This window comes from Ailuropoda melanoleuca, chromosome 12 (genome assembly GCF_002007445.2).
Source record: "Ailuropoda melanoleuca isolate Jingjing chromosome 12, ASM200744v2, whole genome shotgun sequence".
Classification (NCBI taxonomy): Eukaryota; Metazoa; Chordata; class Mammalia; order Carnivora; family Ursidae; genus Ailuropoda; species Ailuropoda melanoleuca.
Genome location: NC_048229.1, coordinates 49,255,450 through 49,279,642, shown reverse-complemented (window position 1 = coordinate 49,279,642; position 24,193 = coordinate 49,255,450). Strand labels below are relative to the sequence as shown.

The following is a 24,193-nucleotide window of genomic DNA, read 5'->3' as shown; positions in this document are numbered from 1 at the left end:
GTTTTTTGTGTTTCAAGTACTTTATCTCAGTCTATAGCTAGTCTTTTGGCTTTGCTTATGGGTAAGAAAATCTTTCCTTACTCTTGGGTCATAAAGATTCTTTATATTTAGCTGAAGTTTTAAAGCTTTGCTTTGTACATTTAAGTCTTTATCTGGAAATTTCCTTTTGCTTCTGATATGAGGTAGAGATCTAATTTTATTTTCTTTTTCATGTAGATAACCAGCTATCCCAGCACTACCCTTTTGTCATTGATTTTTAATGCCACCTCTGATATAACAAGACTTTTCTATGTGTACAAGTCTGTTTCTGGACTCTATATGTTGGTCTGTTTGTCCCTGTGTCAGATCCACATTGTCTTAATTATTATCACTTTATATAAATACTTACTATCTGATAAGATACAACTTATAGTGATTTTTTCAAAACTGTGTGGATTGGGGCGCCTGGGTGGCACAGCGGTTAAGCGTCTGCCTTCGGCTCAGGGCGTGATCCCGGCGTTATGGGATCGAGCCCCACATCAGGCTCCTCTGCTATGAGCCTGCTTCTTCCTCTCCTACTCCCCCTGCTTGTGTTCCCTCTCTCGCTGGCTGTCTCTATCTCTGTCAAATAAATAAATAAAATCTTTTAAAAAAAAAAAAAAAAAAAAACTGTGTGGATTATTCTTGATTCAGTCTTCAAGATAAATTATATAATTGGCTTGTCAAATTTCTTGAAAAATTCTTACAATTTTCACGGAAATAACATTTTACTTATAGATTACTTGGGAATTGACTGTCTTTCAATTCATGAACATGGTATATCTCCTTTATTCAGGCCTTCCACAATGATCTTTCAGTAATGTTTCATAATTTTTCCCTATAGGGTATCGGGCATCTTTTATTAGATTTATTCCTAGGTATGTTATCTTGCTTTTGTGAATAGTAGTATTTTTTTAATTGATTATTTCCAGGATATAGAAGCACTACTTCCCCCTCCCCCTGTATGAACTGTTATTCTCTCCTTTTCCAGTAGATGGCAGTAAAATACATTAAGATTTCATTATTAAGAATCTATTTTCTTCTGAGTGATGTCTTTTTTCTTTATTTTGGGGTTTTTTTTTCCAATGAGATGAGTATTATTTGTTTTAAAGGTATTAATTCTGAAGTATTTCTTAATTATTTCCCTTTGTTCCATTTAGGAGGATAAAAAGAAGCGAGATCGGGACCGTGTGGAGAATGAGGCAGAAAAAGACCTCCAGTGCCAGGCCCCTGTAAGATTAGACTTGCCTCCTGAGAAGCCTCTCACAAGCTCTTTAGCCAAACAAGAAGGTTGGAATAACTCTGAATTAACTTCCCTGAATAAGGAGGCTGAAATTATTTTAAGGGTTGTAGCCAGGGAGAGTGGGTTTTTAGTTTTTAAGTTAAATTTCAAAAGCTGTTTAATTGAATTTTTTTAAGTTTTCTTTTTTCTGTCACTGCATAAGACCTTTAAATTCACTGTAATTTTGAATTGATATTCTCATACTTCAGTATATTTGTAAGAGAAATAGAATTTCTGTATGAGATATTTAATGATAGTTACGAGGTAAGTCATAGAAAGAAAATAAGATAAACTATACTTTGTAGAATCTTCCTTTTTGAAAACATTTTCTCTTTTTCCTTTGCTTTAGAAGTAGAACAGACACCCCTTCAAGAAGCTTTGAATCAGCTGATGAGACAATTACAGAGGTAAATGTTTTTTCCAACATTTTTATAACTTGGAAACTAAAATGGGAAATATAGGATCCAAACCACTTCTCTATTTTTGATTATTTAAAGCCACATTTTGTGGCCTAGATCCAAATGTACTTGATTTTAAAGTGGATGATAAATATTTTGCCTGGCAGTAGAAAGTACTTTAAGAAGCTGACTTTTAAATGTTCTCCTTTGGTTTGTTTTAACTGGCAACTTGAAGAGTGTTACATAATACTCTTAATGGCAAATTTCTCTTTAAAGTAACTTCTGATGTTAAAGTTTTAAACCAGGAATAAACAATACAGATATTTTCACTTTGCTAATAGATGAAAATACCTTCTATATATTCGTTCAGTGCTTATCGTGCTGTGAATATTCAATAATTATTAAGTCTGGGAGAAGAAACAAAGAGGATTTCTGACCGTCTCTAACATGCAAAATTTTGTTCTAAAAATTACAGTATCTAGATTAAACTAATATTAAGTTAATCAAGGGGAAAAGAGTAACTCTGTATTTATTAAAATACATATTTTTGATACCTGTCTCAGAATTTGAATTTTCAGCTCAAAGACATATTATTTGCAGAAGATTCATGGATAGAGGGCATATATTTTCATAGTGAACTTTCTTCTCACTGGGTTGTCCTCCGGTGTCAACCCCAGAACACATTACAAATCTTTTTGTAAGTTAAAGCCTCTTGTGCTCTCTGTATTCAGCACCTGTTCAGCTTTGCAGTTAAGATGAAAAGTTAGTGGCCTCCCTCCCTTCTTGGTGTTACAGGATAATTGAGAAAATTACATCTCAAGTCTTTGCACTCGAATAAGTCATTCATTACTTGTCCCTAAATATGAACAGGTAAGCAGTAGGTATTCCAACTCTATTAGAATGTATGATCATAAAGTGTTTTGGCTGCCTTTGAAGTTGTATTTTTTGTAACATAAAACTGGGATGTAGCTTAATGATGTCAACTTAAAAGAAATCCACTTAATAAGGTCTCTGTTGGGGATGCCTGGGTGGTTTAGTTGGTTAAGTGTCTGCCTTCAGGTCAGGTCATGATCTCAGATCAGGGTCCCGGGATTGAGCCCCACATTGGGCTGTCTCCTCAGTGGGGAGCCTGCTTCTCCCTCTGCCCCTCCCCTTGCTCATGCATCTCTGTCTCTTTCAAATAAAATCTTTGAAAAAAAAAAAAAAAGGTCTCAGTCCAAGGACATTGACATTTCTCAAAATGTTTTGGGGTTTAGAACCCAGAGCTACATTTTTTGAATGGTTTTTACTAATTCATCATCCTTGAGGCTCAGCCCAAATGCTGATAAACAGTGTAGTTGATTAGGGTTCTGTTAAAATGACCGATTCTAGGGGGCTGTGGATAATTGGCTCTGAAGAGGTCCTCCAGAGATGATCAGTGTTGTTATTCATAGTAACTACTAGGGACTGACTGTGTTTTGGCTTATTTATTTTCTAGTCTCACAACCTAGGCATCCTGCTAAGGAAGAACAAATAGCTGAGTTTAGATTCCAGCTCTAACTTCCATCAGATTTATGACCTAGAACAAAAGATTTGACCTCTGAGCCCCAGTTCCCTCATCTCTAAGTGAGGCTGCCACCACCTTGAGGACTCTTGTAAGGGTTAGATATGAAATACATCAGGCACCTACCATTGGGCCTGCATGTGGTAAATACATTTTAAAAGTTGCTCCTATTACTACTTTTTAAACCATTTTTATTGTTACGATTATTTGGAGTAAGAAAACTTTGGTTTGCCAGCTTTCCAGAGGAAAAAATCAATCTAATGACCTCATCATATGCAGTGATTTTCAACCCTGTCAGTACTAGAATTACCAGTGCCAAATACCGCAATACCGGTATTCATCCCTACCAGTACCAGTGCCTGGACAAACCCTCCTGCCCAAGAGATTCTGATGTAGTGGGTCTAGGGTGAGCCACCTCCTCCCCACCCGCTGCAACTAGAATTTTTTTTTAAAGCTCCTCTCTTGATTCTCATGCACAGCCAGAATTGAGAGCCTACAGTAGAAAGCACTGGTTCTTAAGTTTGGGGGTGGTATGAGGACTTGTTTAATGTCCGTTTTTTGAGTACTCCCCTACACACACTGGAACTCGGATCCACTGATCAAGAAAATATAGATACTCACATGAATTCTGTGGCCCACCAAGAATCCGAGCTCACAATTATAAATCAGTATGGAAGGTTGCAGATGTGCAGTTAGAGTTATTCTTTCTGTCTTCTCCCCTATGGTTGATAAAAATACATAGTGCTTATCTCCCAAGAGCCAAGACATTGGTCAGTTAGCCTTAGATCTTTTATTTTGTTTCATTTTTCCCTGTGTAGGAGGTGCTACCGATTAATTAGGCTGCATATTTTAAAAGATTTCACTGTATTCAGGGTACAACTAGTATGTAAAACATCTTAACCTAGTTATTAGTTATGACTCTTTAAAATCATTCCTTCAGGGGCACCTGGGTGGCTCAGTCAGTTAAGTGCCTGCCTTCGGCTCAGGGCGTGATCCCAGGGTTCTGGGATCGAGCTCCACATCGGGCTCCTTGCTCAGTGGGGAGCCTGCTTCTCCGTCTCCCACTCTCCCTGCTTGTGCTCGCTTTCTCTCTCTCTCTCTCTGTCAAATAAATAAAATCTTTAAAAAAATAAAATCATTCCTTCAATTTGCAGTGAAGAACATGTTAGCATACTATAAATTCTTTCTACACTGAAATGGTTCTTCTGACTTATGCCCTTAGACCAGATTTGTTTGTAGTAGAAATAAAACTGCCTTTTTCGTTTCTTCACAGAAAAGACCCAAGTGCTTTCTTTTCATTTCCTGTGACTGATTTTATTGCTCCTGGCTACTCCATGATTATTAAGCATCCAATGGATTTTAGCACCATGAAAGAAAAGATTAAGAACAATGATTACCAGTCCATAGAAGAACTAAAGGTAACTATGGTTACTTATGTTGTGATTGGAAAATTGACCTAATACAAAGTAACATAACTATTCAGTTGAGAGTCGAACTCTTGGATACTGTATATACACAGTGTTGGTAGAAATCTGCATTTCTGGTAATAGGAAACTTTCTCATTGACCTCTTATTTTGCAGAGAATTAAGTTTATTTTAATATCCAAAATATTTATATTTTTCTGTCTCAGAAAACATTTTTGAGCTTGGTGATAGAAAACCAGACAAACTAACCCATCTGCTGTCTTTTATTATTTGGGGGCATTTTAGAAAAATTGTGAATTTCATTGTGTTCTACAATGTTTATTTTCAACCTTTAAAATGAAAAAATATCTGATTTTTCAGTTCAGACCAATATAGATAAAATTGATACTTAAATGAAAGTTGTGACAGAGTAGTTTCCTTTCCTGTTTCTAAACAACTAAGGTGTAGCGTGTCTCTTAAATAGAGGATAAGTTGGCTTGTCCAGAAATAGTTAATCGAAAGTTTAATTACACTTCTATGATGAAAGTCAGTTGCTTCCTGAACTCAATTTGGCTGCATTTTTTTTTTTTAGCATATTTTCTTCGAAAGAGAGGAAGGAAATTAAAAACTTACAAGTGAAGAACCCATAAGGCACGAGAGGATGATGTGTGTGTCTGATGTTACAGCGGAAGTTTTTCTGTCTTTAAGTAGTCATGATATATGTTGATTTCGGCAGTATACTTTTCATTTTGACCTTCAAAGAAAGGAACCACATGTTCTTAAAAATTTTTTCTGTATCAAACCACCCAAACTTAACTGGTTTAAATAATACCTGGTTTTGCCTTTATTTTTCCTACGTGAACACTATAGTATTCACCTGACCTATCTAAGTGCTAGACCCTGATCAGTTACAGATTATCTTTTTACTTTTTTTAATCCACATATTGATCGGTGAGATTTATGAATAAAACCAGTATTTAATTCTATCTTTATTGTCCATTTGAATGCATAGATAACATTCCACTTACTCTGGAAACCTGAATTACATTCTCTTGTATTCAGAGAAATGGAAACTTTCCCAACTTCTCATCTGGTGAAAATTAGGCTAGAACGGTTTGTTTCAGCATATTTCTGACCTCCTTATTGCTTACTGGAAAAAAATTTCACAGGGTTTTTTTTTTTTTTTTTTTTCTTTTAGTGAATAGTTTTCCTCTGATCTTTCTTTTATGATGACTGGAGAGAGTAGAAATGTGCCCCCTAAGTGTTTTTGCACAAATGATTATTAAGATTTGTTGTAATTGAAATAAACTAATACTTTCACTTTTTGGAGTTTTCTACATTACTACGTTTTCCTTTGGGGAAAAATCAATAGCCTGATGTAATATTAATTAGCTTATCAGCTCACTAGGTTCTTCAGGGTTTTTTTTAATTACTTGAAAAGTATGCAGAAAGGTCATTTAGCTTTTTGAATGACCAAGTGCCATTACCCCAAAGTCCAGCACATGACAGTTAAGATTCATGGGATCTACAGATTGCCTTAACAGATCAGATCAGTATAATAATCCAATAGTCTCTTTCCCAGTGGTCCCTTGGTATAAGTAATAGTCATCTGATGTCCTCCCTCACTTGCCTCTATTTCCCAAAATATATATTTAATAATTCTTAATGGAATGGAAGCTTTTCAGAAAATCTATAGCAAGGGTCCTTACCATGGGGTCCTCTGGATGGAAGCCACGGATGAGCCTTTAAGGGGAACCTGCTAAAATCACATGAAAAATTTTGTGTTCAACCTGAAGTGTGTCTATATGCTTGAGGAGTGGATGCATGACTTTCATCACATTCTGAAAGATCTAGGATCTAGCAAATTCTTACTGATTAGAGACTTCAGCAGGGACAAGGATCCACACATACCTCATCCACTTTAATACCAGACTTCTTGTGACCCTGGAGTCTGTCTTCTCATACGCTTTCAGATAGTACTAAGTCTGCCTGTTTTATTCCATTTAAATGTCCTAAGCTGTCGTCACTAGTTATTAAACAGTGGGGTTTGAATGTTTGTTTTGGATATGGAGGAGGAGTTTGTTTAGGGGGAATTTTTTTGTTGTTGGGTTTTTACCATTTTAACTCAGACCTTGGCATAATCACTGCCACATTTATATGATGTAAAAAAAAATTACTTAACCATGGAACTATGCAGTGGAATTGAGTTCTCCAGCACATGTAGGTACTTTGAAATTTAACCCAAAAGTATAGTTTTGATAATCTGGCTACTCTGGTTACATGTTCCAACTCTTTGAGGTTGTATGGTTTATTTCACATTGGCATGATTTTGTAGCATTCTGCAAATTATGTTTAGCTTAGGATAGTATCCAAACACTTAAAATTAGTGTAAATATTTTAATATTTTTGTTCAGTTAATTTGGATTTCCTAAAAAATATTGTGATAATTTAGCCCTGTCACAGTTTTCATCAAGATTTGAAATTATTTGATTCATAAATGGAAACTTAAGCTGTTTGTTTTAAAACTAGAAGTAATATTTTTTAATTATATGAACTCAGTTAAGATTATTCTAGGGGTGCCTGGGTAGCTCAGTCAGTTAAGGGTCCAACTCTTAATTTTGGCTCAGGTCACGATCTCGGGGTCATGAGATCAAGCCCCACGTCAGGCTCTGTGCTGGGTGAGGAGCCTGCTTTTGGGATTCTCTCTCTCCCTCTGTCCATTCCCGTTACCCCTCCGTATCCACTCTCGCTTTCTCTCTCTAAAAACAACAACAAACCCCAAAATTATTCTGTTTAATAGAAGTATTTTCTTCCGGTTCTTTTTGTGTGCAGTAAGAGTATAGTGAAGAAATCCATTTAAAAATTTCATCTTGGGGGGCGCCTGGGTGGCACAGCGGTTGGGCGTCTGCCTTCGGCTCAGGGCATGATCCCGGCGTTATGGGATCGAGCCCCACATCAGGCTCCTCTGCTGTGGGCCTGCTTCTTCAAGACTCTCCCACTCCCCCTGCTTGTGTTCCCTCTCTCGCTGGCTGTCTCTATCTCTGTCAAATAAATAAATAAAATCTTTAAAAAAAAAAAAAATTCATCTTGGGATCTAAAGGTTTATGTAGTTCATTATAAAATGTCTTAAGAATTTGGAAAGAAGTATAGTAGAATATTTAAGGTAACTTAGCAGTACTCCTTTTGTTAGTCTTGAAGCGTGCATAAATTGCGTTAATGTTGTTTAGTAAACAGTGAAAGAAAAGGATAGGGTTGTTAGTTTTATCTGTTTTAATTTTTCAAGGACCTGAATGATTTCAAACAGGGACAAGAAGGTGCTTAATGTTTTGTTTTAAATGCATTTTTCTCCTTGATGTTCTCTTTGCAGGATAACTTCAAACTAATGTGTACTAATGCTATGATTTACAACAAACCCGAGACCATTTATTATAAAGCTGCAAAGAAGCTATTGCACTCAGGGATGAAAATTCTTAGCCAGGTAAAGGAAATTCTTTTTCATAAATAGTAACTATTATAAGATCTACAAACCTTTGTTTTTTGGTTAGAGCGATAGAGATCCAGTATGGTACTAGTTTTATAGGCAGATTGCATTGAAGTAGGAAATAGTAAATGAAAAAAGTTTTCATATAAAGAAAATTAAAGCAGGAAATTCTCATTTGGAATTGATACAAATAAATATTGGCATTCACTACTAATTATTTAGAGGCTGTTGAATTGGTTAGTCGCCAGATTGATATTTGCTGTGAAAGAAACATCACCCTGCATTCCAGGATAAGATTGATTCGGTGAATTACGAGGCCTTTTAGGGGGAAAGCTCTCTACTTCCCTTGGAAGGGTGGACTCTGATGTTGAAGCACAGGAACTCCTTCCGATACAAAGAAAGAAAATTTCAGCGAGCAGTAACGTGCTCATTGCCACCTTCCCACAGGAGCACTCTCCCTGGAAAGACCAGAACTGGTACCATAGTAAGGTGGCTGAGGTGGGAGGGACACTTCACCATCAAGCTTCATGAGACAGCATAAACATGACAGTTTATTCAAAAGAGAGGTTAATGGCAGAAAAAAACACGTGCTGTCTCAGAACAACCGCTGATGAAAGGCGGGGGTGGGGGGTGCGGAAGTTGAGGGGCTCACTCTGCACCTGCTGGGAGCAAAGGAGAGCTCGCTAGATAGGTCGAGTCTGAGGTTTTACTCACGGTTCTGAGTAGGATGGGAAATTAACTGAGATGATGCTGGCGCCTTACCACGACAGGAAGTCGGAGTTCTGGCTTAAGCTCTTTGCTCTAACTGTGGACCTCGGGCAAGACATGAACCACGCTGGGCCTCGGTGTTCTCATGTGTGGAGAAGGTGGTTTAAAGTGCGGTCTCCCAAGATAATTGCTAACATTAGGGTGCCAACTCTCGATAAGAGCTAGAGTAGGCAGGAGACTACAAGAAAGAAGAGCAAGGCAGGAGAGGGATTTTGCGAAAAAGAGATGAGCGGGGGTATAAGACAGGAGGAATTAGAAAGAAATCAGAATGAAGAGCTTGGGCCCAGACTCCACGGAGTTACAGGAGAGTGAGCACGAGTCGTGTAGATGCACATGGCTTCCCACTTGTTACAGTGGCCATCTGTATCGCACTTTCACATTTAAAGACTTGTCTTGGTGTGCAGATGTCTGTGTGCTTCGCTCTAAAAAGATTCTTGGATCCATTTAACTGAGGAAAGGAAAGCATTTGGACTGATGATTATTCTTGCACTCCTAATATTCAGACAGCATCAGTTCCTGCCCTTTCCTACAGACTTAGGAAACTGTAATGTGAACCAGTTACCCATCTTTGGCAAAATCTACAAAGGGAAGGGGACTATAAAATGTTTATCCCACTCTTTGCAGGAAGACTCAGAATCCAGACCCAAGCCATATTTCAGGTTTAAAAATCTACAAATGCTTGTTATTACATTTGAAATAAAAGTGCACCCTGCAAATGTAGTCTGTAGTCACTCCAAAATATGTACATTAAATTTTGGGGAGAAAGTTGAATTTTCAGTATCCCAGGTAAATTTATCAACTTTGATTTACCATTATTTTCTTTTCTTCAAATATGTAGTTAATATAACATGCAAAAGATTCCAGTATCTCTTGAATTTTACTGGGGGTGGGATGGCTGGAAGCACAGAAAATAAACTTTCTTCTCCACTTTCCCTTTTCTCTCTCTGTTGTCTTCCTTTTTTTCAGATCTCTTCCTGTTGAGGAGCCCTACCCATCCTGTGTTATAGCTTCCTGTTGACTGTTCTCTCCACCCTAAATGGGAGGGATCCTTACAACAGTGATTTTTAAATGTTTAAATTTAGATCTTCTGAGTTAACTCTTCTAATAGCGGTACTCCCAAGGGAGCCCAGCACACCCATGAATGGTGTCTTTTTAAAAGAGCACTGGTTTTGAATGTTCAATGTAAAGATTGTAGAGCAGTCATTTATCATTTTTTTCATTTACACACAAATGGTGACTATTAGTAGGCATTTTTATAAAGAATGGACATAGTCAAATAACTTTTTTGATTTCCTAGATGAACACTAGAATGCTGTCTTATACTACAAACAAAATAGTACAGACTACTCTTTGTAGCGTAGTGGCTTTGGAATCAGGGTTCGAGTCCTGGCTGTGCCCTCGAGACGCTGAGTGACCTTAGGCAGGCCATGCAGCCTTCCTCAGCCTCAGTAGTCCTTGCCTCGTGAAGCCAGGCAGGCATGCCTGCTGCATGTGTAAGCACCCAAGTGTTAGCTATGGCAAAGAGTCAAGCCCTTTCAGTCATTTAATATTGTAAAATTGAGGATTGATAAATATGCTGATTTGGAGACATCTTCATTATTTTTTTAAAAAAAAAAGACTTCAAAATAAAATGAAACTCAGCTTTTTCAATGATTTGTGTTGAAATTTAGAAGATTTCTCTAATTCTTTTAATTTTGTGTATGTTTTTAAAAATTCCAAAATGTTTTTAATGTAGGTTCTGCTTTATAAAAGTCTAGAGTGGAAATAAGAAGATAACTGAAAACTTCATGATCTAAGCCCATTCCTTTAACACCATTTATTGAGCCCTTGCAGTATGCCAGCCTCTGATTCAGGTACTAGAGAGAGCTGGGTGAGGAATTACCTAAGTGACGTACGCAAGTGGCTGATAAAGAGTTCCAGAGATAATCATACTCGCTAATATTTTTTAAGTATATATTAAAATAAGACATGTTTTTAAAAATCAAATTGGCAAATTCTTTTAAATACTATTCCGTTTGATAAGGATTCAGAGAAACTTTCAAACACTGATATATACATTGATAAAACTTTTCTGGAGAGCAGTTTGGCAGTATATATCAAAAGCCTGATGACCTAGGGTTTCCACTTCTAGGAACTTTTTTTTTTAATGTAGTTAATATACAGTCCCACTTTGGGGAATTTATCCTAAAAAGATATTCTTGGAGAGATTTTTTTACAGTGATGTTCATGAGACTTTTATTTGTAATAGTAGAAACTTGGAAATAATCTAAATGTCCAAAAGCGGAATGTTAATTAGACCATGGTACACAGGATAAAATACTAAGTAAAAACACGTTATTTAAAGAGTATTTAGTGATACGGAGGGAAAATGATTGTAATTTATTAATGAAAAAATGCATGTTAACAAATAGCGTAATTCTAATTTGCTAGTATGCGTAATGCTTAGAGAAATAGCGGCATAATGATAAATTAACAAGGTTTGTATTTTCTCCTCTACCCAAATCTTTGTCTACAATGAAATATAGTACTTGGATAGTTCTAAGACTACTTTAAAATAAAAGTTCAGTAAAAATAGCAGGTGCGTGTTCTAGAGGCTCTCACAGCCTGCACTGCTAATTCAGCAGTGTGATGAGACAGGGCCCCTCGTGAGACCCTGGAGGCCTGGCCTTCATCACTGGTTCTGTGACCTTAGGTGAGGCATTTAGCATTTCTGGGCTATGTTGTTCTTATTTGAATGACCTCTGGTCCTTTCCAGTTCTGTTTCTGTTATCCTGCAAAAGTCTTCCCTGGCGTTGCCAAGCAGCGCTAAGGAGACTGCACTCCATATCTTATCCAGTGACAGTGCTCAGAGTTAAAAGTTAGAATAGTCGCTAGAAACAAATGTGCCTCCAGAAACCTCAAGCCCTTAACCACAAAGAAAATTTCACAGCATATCAATGCAGTGGAAAATTAAGTACATGTTTCACAAAATGGAAACAAGACTTCTTTGGTAAGAAGAACATTATGCTTTCTGGGAAAGAAACTATGCTAGCAACCTTTTATTCTCCTTGGAGCATGTTGCTTTCACACAGAGAAAAGTGCCAGCATCCTCAGTGGTTTTCCTAGGATACCAGAGTATAAGGGTGCTTCCCATGTTCACATCCTCTCGCTTTTGAAATATCTGATAATTTTTAAATTTCAAAAGATAAGCCATTCTGTTAAATATAAAGTTTAAACATGCTATTAAACTAAATTCTCCTTTTTAAGGCTAATACTACAAAGAATTCTTAGTATTTATTCATGCTTTCTCCTCTTTGAACGTTTTGATGATGCAGTCAAGTTAAAAAGCATTCTCTTATGTTGGAAATTAAATTATCTGAGTTGAAGGAATAGACTGTATTGTCCTGGTTTCCAAACATACTCTCTTGGCGTAATTACATTTAATTGCTTCTCTTCCCTAGTTAATGACAGAGTAAGTGCAAAGTCACATTGTGAGAAAGAAATGCATCACTTTAAAAATTAATGACAAATATGCAATGAGAATATTCTTGAATATTTTTAGGAGAGAATTCAGAGCCTGAAGCAGAGCATAGAATTCATGGCCGACTTGCAAAAAAGTCGAAAGCAGAAAGATAGAACAGACACCTCGCAGAGTGGGGAGGACAGCGGCTGCTGGCCGAGAGAAAGGGAAGACTCTGGAGATCCCGAAGCACAAGCCTTCAAGAGTCCCAATAAAGAAAACAAAAAGTAAAGAATCTTTGGAATATTTAAGTTAAGCTATCTTTTTCAGACCAGTAAGGGGGAAGAATACTGGTTCAGTGCCTGCCTTGGGAAGACCAAGTCGAGGTCTATCCATGGTTGCTTGGGTTTTGGTATGAAAGTCCATTTTGGTGACGTGATCCCCGTCTTCTCATACAAAGCACTGTATGGAATTGTTTAAACATCGTTCAGAAAAGAGTTCTGAATGTGTATTCTTATGAAAGTAGTTTTAAAACTAATAAATTATCTTTAGGGACTTAGTGAATTTATTGAAATAGAACTCTGTTTAAGGAAAAAATCTGTAGTTGTTAACCTCATTCCATGAAGGGGTTGAGACTGTAAATGCCACCTACGCGTGGTTGAAGCTACTTCCTAAACACATGGGCTGTTGCCGAGGTGTGTGCGTGTTTTCCACCAGACATCACCTGGCAGGAGCAGTATCTCAGCCCCAGTCCCCCCAGGCAGCCCTGGTCATGGCCGGACGTAGTTATGTCGTGTTCACCACCACCACCCCACCACCCCCCACTCCCACTCCCACAACTGACTGCCTCGCAGCCTGGAGGCACCGCACTTCCCCTGCAGCTCTGGAACAGGGTTCTAGTGAGTAGTCTGGGATTTCTGCTGGTATAAGGCAAAGAAAGTAAAGTTGTGACCTATTCTATTTCTAAGATTTGTACAATTTAAATAGATTTCATTTTAAATTTAGAAACTGGACTTTAGGGGCGCCTGGGTGGCATAGTCGTTAAGCATCTGCCTTCAGCTCAGGGAGTGATCCTGGCGTTCTGGGGTCGAGCCCCACATCAGGCTTCTCTGATAGGAGCCTGCTTCTTCCTCTCCCACTCCCCCTGCTTGTGTTCCCTCTCTCGCTGGCTGTCTCTCTCTGTCAAAATAAATAAATAAAATCTTAAAATAAATAATTAATTAATTTAGAAGCTGGACTTTAAAAAGAAAATGATGTGTCCCTCCCCCTTCAAAATATGTTTGACATTTGTCTGACTATATTGAGAAAAACCCTCAAGACAAACAGCACCGGACACACAAAGGAGGGAACTAAGCAGGGTGTTGGGTTTGCCTTGCTACGAGTGTGTTACGGGCCCTACTGGGCAACTGAGGAACAAAGCTTTAATTGGCGACCGCAGTGCAAATGCCTCCAATTGAGTTGTGCTGCTGTTTGGAACTCATTTTAATGTTTTCATCTTATTTATTTTTTTTTTTTACTTAGTATTAATGTGTGTTTTCAGGAAAGACAAAGATATGCTTGAAGATAAATGCAAGAGCAATAATTTAGAAAGAGAGCGGGAGCAGATCGACCGCATCGTTAAGGAATCCGGAGGAAAGCTGACCAGGCGGCTTGTTAACAGCCAGGTGACTGGGCTTTTTCTTTGCACTGCCTACTGTCTGGTCGTCTGCGGCTTGCAGTTTCAGATTGCTTGTGCACTTCTAACCCATACCTGCCATAGAGCGGTTCAGTACAATACCCAGAGAAGGAAATTTTAATAATGTATTTGTGAAGTACATGATGAATCTTTTCCTCTGTTATTGGGTTTTAGTGAAGTTAATGTGTTCTAAACTTGGAAAATGAACATTTATACTCTGGTCTCTTGAAATCATTGTTTAGCACATTAGTTTTAAAGCCAAATGGATTAATACATGATTTTCGGCAGGCCGCTCCCCTCTGCTGGTCTCCAGTAGCCTCCTTTTTTAATAGAGTGGGCAGAACGGAGGGTCCTGAAGGCCCCGCACAGCTCTTTACCATCCTGAGGTTTCCCGAACCTTCATTCCTGCAGCCCATTAGCTCCTGTGTGTATGGAGCCAGAGGTGGGAAAGTCAGTATCTCCGTGTAACAATAGTAACTCATAATATTGGTTTGATTAAATCTAAGTAAGGCTTTCTAGTGTGAGATAGATACGTATACATGTGCAGATGAATGTGGTATATATGGAATGGTGTATGACATTCGAATACTTTGGGTCATTGCAGTGTGAGTTTGAAAGGAGAAAACCAGATGGAACAACAACATTGGGGCTTCTCCATCCTGTGGATCCCATTGTAGGAGGTAAGTTCACAGATCAGAATGTGCATGATCTTGCCATTTGGCAAAGAGCAGTAGCCCGGGTGACATTTTCAAACAGCAAGCCCGATACTGAGCAATCCAACTGTATGGTCATCCCCAGAGAACTTGGCTAGACATCGTGTATTTTGTGCTAATAGCTAGCACGGCTTTACCTCATCTTAAAGCAGGTACTATAGAGATCCAGTTTTCTTTAAAATAAAAAGTCCCTGGAATGTCAGACCCACCATTAAAGCCGAAAAATGACGTACTTTCTAGCTCTGGTTCTAAGAGACTATGGTATGTACACTCAGTTATTTTGGGAGGTATCTCAAAACCCTCTTACGTTATAACATAATGAATTTGACCGGCTTTTTAAGTTTCAGTGAATAGAGCAAATATGTATGCCCCGTAGTACCTTAGTAGTCATGGGTAATACATGCCTGATGACACCGTGTCTCTCTCTGTGGCTGGTAGAAAGTTTGTAAAGGTTGGGAAGCAGGGCTGTAGAACCCCATTCATATTTTTATTTCCTCAGATGCTGTTTTAATGGCGATAGTATAGGGAATAGTTTGAAATTTGATGTAGGAAGAACTTTGTCATTCGTCCGAGGGAGGAAAATCATGTGTTGGGATAAGCAAATGTGAGAATGTTATTTTGTAAATACCCATTCTCCTGTTGCTATTATGAGCGAGATCACCGGGCGTGTGGAAGTGAACGGTGACACTTAAGTGAACAGTCTCCATAGCTATCGTTTTGCTGCAGGCAAGGCCTGGGAGCTGGCGGTGGAGCGACGTGTAGTAGGGAACAGAACGGGAGAGACAAGTCCCTGCGCCTTTTGTCTGTGGGGTGGGGAATGGAGACACGAATGAGATCCATCGTGTGAAGAGGGCAGCTGTGACAGGACACAACAGAAGGGACCCGTCTAGTGTGTGGGGGTCTGAGAAGGCTTCCTTATTCCTTAGCAAGGTGATGTTTAGGTTGGTCCCAAAAAAGTGAGTTGAGGGTGAGGGCATGGGGGTAAGAGAAGCAGCCGGGACGAGCCTGACGCATTTGAGGACTACACCAGGGCGCCTGTTAACATCCTTAACGTTGCGCCCCGCTCTTGAGATGCTGGTGGAGTTCCTTCACGTAGAAGAGGCACTGGTGCTGTCTGGGGGGGAACCTCACTTTTGGCTTTTATGCAAACTTTTCACGGTAGAAGTTGATATGGTCTTGGATCAAAGGAAATGCCACAAGACTGAGAACATTGCTCTTTCTAGTATAGCTGTGGTGAAAATTTGGTGCTAAGGAGATGCAACTGACGATTTAGGTGACACCTTAAGATCTGCCCCTTTCTTTGTGTCCAGCGGTCTGTCTGCCCTTGCTGTGCTCTCTTCCATTTCCCGCTCCTGGAGGCAGACTCAGTGTGGCCCGGGCTGACCTGGCTCCTCACATGGCATCAGATCCCGAAGAGCCAGTGTCCTGGTCTGAGGTGGACGCTTTGCCCCTGTTCGCCTCTCAGGTTCATCTTCCTACCAAATTCCAGACTGCTTGCTGAGAGGGAGAGAACACTCAGTTTAGGTGTGCAACCTTTCTCACTGGTGCTTTCATTTTATCGCCGTGGTCACCTGTGGCCGCAGCCTCCTCCAGGGTAGACTAGCATGACTCGTAGAGACCAGTTTTTCCTGAATAAGTTATGAGTTCTTGTCTTTTATCAGGTATTTTTCCTTAGTCTTTTGCTAACCGTTTCTACTGGTTTACTTCCATCAAAGTAAAATTTCAACCTTTAAATCCTTAATTTTTTTTAAGTGAAATTCAGCGTTATTATAAAGAATTACAGGAAGCAGTAGAGCATAATGGTAAGGACCAGGTTTAGGTCCTAGCTACATTCCTCCCTTGCTGAGATTTTTGTAGGTGAAAGATGGGTGTAGGAAGGGCCACCCGGGCTCCTGGACAGAGTCACGTAGATGGCACAAAGCAATGTGCATGCAGACACCCCGCGGAGCACCCCTCAGCTCCTTACCACGTGCACCCCCCACACGGTGCCCGCTCTTTTGTTCCAGAACCAGGCTACTGCCCTGTGAGACTGGGAATGACAACTGGAAGGCTTCAGTCAGGAGTGAATACTTTGCAGGGGTTCAAGGAAGACAAAAGGAACAAAGTCACTCCAGGTAAGGCTTCGTGTTTCTCTCCTGAGCTCAAGCAGCAAGGGGAGGGGAGAGAAGCATAATTACCATTTCTTTAACTCTGTTTTTGCAACATGCATCAGCTGTTTTCTTAACTTTGGAAGAACCTGAAAAATCAGCTATTAGTATTCAAAATGAGTTTTCTGGGGGCGCCTGGGTGGCACAGCGGTTAGGTGTCTGCCTTGGGCTCAGGGCGTGATCCCGGCGTTATGGGACCGAGCCCCACCATCAGGCTCCTCCGCTGGGAGCCTGCTTCTTCCTCTCCCACTCCCCCTGCTTGTGTTCCCTCTCTCGCTGGCTGTCTCTATCTCTGTCGAATAAATAAATAAAATCTAAAAAAAAAAAAAAGACAAAATGAGTTTTCTGCTTTCTTTCCTCTGTCTCCCCTTTGTGGGGAAAAAGTCACTTGAATTTGATTTCTGTCGACAGTGTTATACTTGAATTATGGACCCTACAGTTCTTACGCTCCACATTATGACTCCACATTTGCAAATATCAGCAAGGATGATTCGGATCTAATCTATTCAGCCTATGGGGAAGACTCTGACCTTCCCAGTGATTTCAGGTGAGTGACCAGTTCGTCAGTGCCCTAAATGCCACATCCTTCTGAAACACTGGTAGACCCGTGTATATCCAAGGGGTGTGGTCCGGACCGGAGGTGTAACCTCGAGACTCCCTTGAGACACGTGTAAGTCCTGAGGTGAATAAGGTCACCTTAGGGAGGAAGCAAAGGGCAGGAGTAAGTCCAGGACTGAGGCCTGGAGCCTCCGTCATTGAGAGAGTCTTACTTCTCTTTGAAGGTTTCCCTAGGAGCATTTCATTTCACTGGCTTCTTGATATTGTTTAGTTCACTCAAGATGTTAAAGGTTATCACTGGTAAATCTGTGAATAGGTTGTTGTACCCAGACAGAAATTCTTACACCGTGGGTGTAAATTAAGGTGTGTCTGACAGAAACAGTTGACTGGGATAGGAAGATTCAGCTAACGGAGGTGATTTATATGGAAGTGACTTTCCCAACACTCTCTTTCAGCATCCATGAGTTTTTGGCCACATGCCAGGATTATCCTTATGTGATGGCAGACAGTTTACTGGATGTTTTAACAAAAGGAGGCCATTCTAGAACCCTGCAAGAGTTGGAGACGGTAAGAAGGCTGCTAAAGAAACGGGTAATTTATTATTGGCTCTCAGCATTAGTCACTCGGTGTTATGAAACCATGGGAGTCACCAGGGTGACAGCTGAGCTGCATTCCCCTGAAAAGCCAGGCCAGCTTGGGTGGGGACCGTGGGTGGAGGACAATGAAAGGAAACGGGTAAGTCAGCTACCAGGGTCTGTGAGGGCCAGAAGACTGTCATTATCTCCTGATCTTGGGAATGTAGGAATCAGAATGGGGTTGACAACTCAGAAGTCGGCTGGTGCTGTGTACCCTAACAAAAAAGGGAAGTCTCGCTCACTGGCTTGAAACTAAGTTGCCTGAAGTGATAGAGAATGTCCTCCTCTTTATTACTCAGTAACAACACAGTGGTGGAGCCACAAGGAAGAAGGTAAGAAGCTTCCTCTTTGCTCTGTGCTATTAACACTTGTAAACTGTCTCCAGTTCAATTGGACACAGTTCATCATCTGGAATGATTCACACCCTTGGCTCCAAGATCAGAACCAGAAAATGTTCCACCTGATGAATAGAGGAGAGTCAAGCTCCAGGATGTCCTTGTCACCATAGTTAGAAGAACCCTGTGTCACTGGGGGTCCTAGCTCTTTCCAAGGGCTATGGCTGCTGCTCCCTTGCCCTCTGCTCCCACGTGGCTGCTGGTCCCTGGTGACTCTCATCGGTGCCCATCACCACCTCACATTCAGTGAGGATTGCTGTACAGTCTTCGAACAGGAACAGCTTTCCTCACGTGACCTAAAAAACATGCCACTTCACATCCATTCAGAAATATTTTTCCTCTAACCCTCTCATCAGTCTGAATTAAGTGATAGTCTGGAGCTAGAATTGAGTAACTTTCATTTGGTTGGTAGGGCAATAGATTTCAAATCGAAAGTTTCTCTGTCCATTGATCCAGCAGTTCTTCTCAGACTATATCATAGAAAATTTTAAAAAGTTACATATAAGGATACGTTGTTTATAATTTTTTTAAAAATTGGGAATTGGTTAAAGAATCATAATACAGCCTTTCAAAAAAAAGATCACATCGTTTTTGATTTTCGCACACGATACGTTTGTCTGTTGCTTAGGTGTTTGTGGTCTCTGACAGCTAGGATTATGGGAAGCTTTCACATTCTCCGTAGCATTTGAATGTTTTACGGTAATCCTCTGCTATCCGAGAATATTGCTCCCTTAATGCAAAATAGTCCCCAGAGTGCCTCCTAGTTTCTCCTTGTCATAGATTCACCTGTTGTTGAAAACCGACTCCATTAATTAGGTACTTCTGTGCGGTTTACCAGATATCTTCATATATGTGTATAGCTTTTTGCTCAGGCACAGAGAGATCAATCTTGAAGTTACCAGTAATAGGTGCTCTTGACTCACAAATACTCTCAAAGTGCCATTTCTTATATCTAATTTGTTTTTGATTTAAAAATTAAATTCCAGGGGCGCCTGGGTGGCTCAGTCGTTAAGCGGCTGCCTTGGGCTCAGGGCGTGATGCTGGCGTTATGGGATCGAGCCCCACATCAGGCTCCTCTGCTGGGAGCCTGCTTCTCCTTCTCCCACTCCCCCTGCTGTGTTCCCTCTCTCGCTGGCTGTCTCTCTCTCTGTCAAATAAATAAAATCTTTTAAAAAAAAAGTTAAATTCCAATATCCATATTCTTACTCCTTGCCTTGAAACTCTTAATATTTTTTTATTTTCCTTGATAGTTACCTCTTTGATATATCTTTTAATAAAAAGTTGTTTGTCTTTATACTTCCAGCCGTCACCTGAAGATGAAGTCCAGACCAGGACCCTTGACACAGCAAAAGAAATGGAGGTGATTATATTTTACTCTTCATAAAAAATATTTAAATGGAGGATGAGCTCAAAGACCTAAATGATGAAACTTTGTTTAAAAAGAACATTATTTACTGAGTATCTCCGTAAATAAAAGCGCTCTTTCACCCATGGGGAGCGTAGCAGCAGCTAGTGTGGCCCACAAGCATGTGAGGCGGGGGGCCGGCCCCGGGGACCGCTCAGCGTGACTGTGCACGTTGTAGGAACGTAGTTGCAGGCACCAGCTGCTCCGCGTACCCAAGGAGATCCTCACAGAGAGCATGCCGGGCCTAGAAAGATGAAGAGACGTTTCTCCCAGCAGGCAGTGGGAAGTGGGCCGAAACTGCACGTGTAGTGACAGAAGCAGACGGGGCCCGTGTGCAGAGAGCGCAGTCGGCGTGTGATCGCGGGGTGCCTGGGCAGAGGAGGGGAGGTGGGGAGGCCTGCACAGGTGAGGCCCTGGCGACGGAGAGGCTATAGGCAGTGCCGAGATGCTGAGGTTTTACCCTAGAAGACAGCACTGAGGAAAGTGGAGGGGAGAGGGGCTGGAGGAAGGGACCCGTGAAGAGTTCTGGGGCTTGTTTGAGCAAAACACTGAGGAGCGTAGCAACGCAGAGGAAGGGACTAAAGATACACAGTAAAGACAAGTACAGTAGGAGTCAAGTCCATAGGACCTGGTGTGTGAGGTGCATCATGACATCGTGAGCTCCCATCAAAGTGCAGGGAATGGCGCCCCCCTCTGGCAGGGAGAGAAGCTGCACTCGGCGTCCCGTGCCGGGTGATTCAGGGTGTTGTTTGGAGTGGGAGGGGAACCCCCAGATCTGGGTTGCAGGTGTGTGGGTCTGGAAGTTGTTGGCATAAAGAGAAGGTTTCACTCTAGTTATTAAAGTGAACAAGATTGTCCAGAGAGAACACTGGGTAAAGGCTGAAGGACAGAACCTTGGAGAAGACCAGTAGGTAAGGTAGAAAAACCACGAGAAGGACGACACGGGGGGTAGGAGTCCAGCAGGGTCCGTTGCTACACAGGGGCCCAGCGAGAGGAGAGTGGAGGCTGTCATTTGTAGCCTTCATCAGAGTGGGGTCAGTAAAATGGGTGGGGACGGAGGTAGGCGGCAGAGAGTTAAATGAGTGGAGGAGGCACGGACGTGAGAGCAGACAGATGTGAGCCCAGTAACTGAGGGGAAGGAGAACTTGATGAGCACACGAAAGGACAGATGCAGGTGGGAGTGGTATCCACAGAACCGTGTTTGCAGGAATGAGGCTTGAGCAAGGCCATGTGCTTAGTTGAGGGGGCAGGAACACGAGAAGTCTTGAGAATGGGAATGGAGGCTGGGTAAAAAGTGACCAGCCTATCGAGTGGGGTGGTGAGGGCCCAGCACAGACGCCAAGCCATGAGTATACACTGAGTTTCTCCCCACACACTCTTCGCCTAAGTAGGTGGAGAAATCGGGGGTTCACATAAACATCTGGGATGCAACGCCAGAGTCTAAATGGAAGGAACCGTTAATCTGGTGACTTGTTATCTGGGCTAATCACTTCCTCAAAAGCGGTGTTGAGGTTATGGAAACTCTGAGTCTTGTCATTCCAAAAAATAAAACTCCACCCATTTTAGGATTTTCTCTCCCCTGTGTAATACTGACAGTCTGGCTTTGGGGCCAGGAGGTGACCCAGGAAGTAGCTTGTGCTCAGACTCCACTGTGGGAGTGCAAGCATATGCACTGGGGGCCAAAACGTGGCCTGCGAGCCTCAGAAACATGAGGCTTCATCACAGTCGCCCAGAAGCTCTCCACCAAGGCTCTTATTCCTTTCATCTTAGAGTGCCTGCCAGATGGAACAAATGATGGGTGTTGTGTAAGACACATCACTTCAGGAGCGGGAAGTATGCATTTGTGGATAGCGTGTGGCCCGGATGGGGGACTGGCACTTACGAGTGTTCTGGGAAGATGGTTTTGTAGGTCTCAGGATTCTAACTCCAGAGTAAATAGGTGGACTAACTTGGTCTGTAAACACAAGCCATCTTACTGATTTCTCATTCTAGCACTGTCGGGGCTTAGCAAGCTCAAATAATTCCTGTTTTCCTTTTTTTTTTTTTTTTTCCCTCTTTTTAAAAGCAGATTACAGAAATAGAGCCAGCAGGGCGTTTAGACTCCAGTAATCAGGACCGGCTCACAGCACTGAAAGCAGTTACAAATTTTGGTGCTCCTGTTGAAGTTTTTGACTCTGAAGGTGAGTGTCACTTCATGACCCCAGGCAGTCACGATTTAATATCACATTAGTCCACATTGATACAGCCATTCACCACAGGAAGATCTTGGCTGGCCATGCTTCGGTGAAGAGTAAAGCATGTCTCTGGTGTTGATGTCGTTCGAGGGGGATTACTCCTTTGAGGAGAGAGGACTACTCAGTAGATAGCAAAACCCCAGAGCATAGGACTCACTTTACTGCACAAGATCAAACACAAGTGTGTCCGTGTTTTCTTTAGTGTGTTGTTCTTCACACCACACAGAAGCTGAAATGTTCCAGAGGAAACTTGATGAGACCACCAGATTGCTCCGAGAGCTCCAGGAAGCCCAGAACGAGCGTCTGAGCACCAGACCCCCTCCCAACATGATTTGTCTCTTGGGTCCCTCCTACAGGGAAATGCATCTCGGTATGTGACGCCTCCGGTGAGAGGAGAATCGGGGGTACTTAAAAGGAAAACCGTCTGAGAAGTGATACGGTGTCAGGTGGTGCTGAAGTGAACCATGGATGGTTTCTTTTTTGCATTTACACAGTTGACCCTTGAACAACCTGGGGGTTAGGGGTGCCGAATGACCTCCCTCCTCCCCCACCCCGTGCAGTTGAAAACCCACATGTAATTTTTGACTCCCCTCCCCCCCCGCAAAGTTTACTGTAATAGTCATCCGTTGACTGGAAGCCTTACCTACAGTCAACTAACACATATCTTGTACGTCGTATTATATACTGTTTCCTACAATAAAGCTAAAGAAAAGAAAATGTTAATAATGAAGAGAATAGGTTTACAGTCCTGTGCTTGTCAAAAAAAAAAAATCTATCTGTGGACCGGCACAGCTCCAGCCCCTGCTGTTCCAGGGTCAGCTTCATATTGCTCTCGTTTTTTGTTTATTATTACGTAAAGGAACCACGTTTTAACACCTAGAACTGTTTTTCTGTTCTTTTCCCTAGCTGAACAGGTGACCAGTAATCTGAAAGAACTTGCACAGCAAGTCACTCCAGGCGACATTGTCAGCACGTATGGAGTTCGAAAAGCAATGGGGATTTCCATCCCCTCCCCCATCGTGGAAAACAACGTTGTCGATTTAACAGAAGGTACGTGCCCTGTGTCTCTGGGAGGATGGAGGGCTTTTATGAGTAAAAGGAACATCAGTCCTCTCCCCTCAAGTAACATTGGAAAGATTTTTGTCTATGTTGATATTGTATAAACTTTTTATTAATTCTTTAGACAAGACGTAAAGGAAATAAAGATTTGACACATTTGCAAAAAACCCTACAATGATACCCTTAGTAGTACATCTAGTCTTTAACCTTGAACGTGGTAAAGAAGGGCTGTCAGCACTTATTCTTCCAGATGATACCTTTACCTTTTAATTAAAAGGGAAAAAGTGCTGAATGAGCCATAGCTTTTCCTTTCAGATTTTGAAGAACCTAAAAAGCCTGATGTTGCCGAGTATGGACCTGATGGGATTTGAAGCTCACTGGTATTTCATTATATATTATGTACATATTTTTTGCATTCTTAACTTGGAAATGCTTTTCAGAAGATATTAAATATTTGTAAATTGTGTTTTTAATTAAACTTTGGAACAATTAATTTTAATGTTCCAGAGATTGGACTTGTATTAGGTAATAAAGCTGAGCCTGGGACTATGAGCTGTGTTGTACTGTCAGCTGAGTTGCCCCTTGACCTTCCCCCAGGGTTGGGTCTGAGGATGAAGTGATAAACAACACTTGGGAAATAAAACAGCCTTTTCAGGACCCTTCGTTTAAAGCAGCAAGTCCCCTAAATAATTGAATTCCCTCATTTTTCCGCATTTGCCAAATAGTTCCTGACTTATCAGATTTCACCTAGATGATTTATTCAAAGAAGGGCCTCACGAGGAACGAGTAGGACGGACTCTGACCTGTTGCCATGCGGAGGGGACCCGGGCACAGTTGGGTCAGAGTAATCAATCACAGTGCCGTTTTCTTAGGGCTCACAGGCAGGACCGAAGCTTAGACGCTTCTTTAAAATGCCCATCGAGATTTTCCATCATTACACTGTGAAAACAAATACTAATAGATTCTAAAATTATTTTTTTAGTGTTATGTCCCCTGCATACCTGATGGGGATGATGTCCTCCTGTAGAAAGATGAGGTG

General features: G+C 41.2%; 1 protein-coding gene across 1 annotated transcript in view; it reads left to right on the top strand.

Annotated features, from left to right (window-relative positions):
• Positions 1-23,706, top strand: part of BRD7 (bromodomain containing 7) — a gene marked incomplete at its 5' end in the record, with an annotated part of 35,714 nt that extends 12,008 nt beyond the window's left edge. The window contains 15 exons of the mRNA XM_011218422.3: positions 1,179-1,308; positions 1,650-1,707; positions 4,515-4,659; positions 8,013-8,123; positions 12,436-12,620; positions 13,874-13,997; positions 14,613-14,688; positions 16,728-16,835; positions 17,280-17,415; positions 17,882-17,993; positions 19,760-19,816; positions 21,930-22,041; positions 22,322-22,465; positions 23,002-23,145; positions 23,470-23,706. Coding sequence (XP_011216724.1) covers positions 1,179-1,308; positions 1,650-1,707; positions 4,515-4,659; positions 8,013-8,123; positions 12,436-12,620; positions 13,874-13,997; positions 14,613-14,688; positions 16,728-16,835; positions 17,280-17,415; positions 17,882-17,993; positions 19,760-19,816; positions 21,930-22,041; positions 22,322-22,465; positions 23,002-23,145; positions 23,470-23,525 — 1,698 coding nt within the window. The remainder of the gene's footprint in view (positions 1-1,178; positions 1,309-1,649; positions 1,708-4,514; positions 4,660-8,012; positions 8,124-12,435; positions 12,621-13,873; positions 13,998-14,612; positions 14,689-16,727; positions 16,836-17,279; positions 17,416-17,881; positions 17,994-19,759; positions 19,817-21,929; positions 22,042-22,321; positions 22,466-23,001; positions 23,146-23,469) is intronic.
• Between the last annotated feature and the right edge of the window lie 487 nt (positions 23,707-24,193).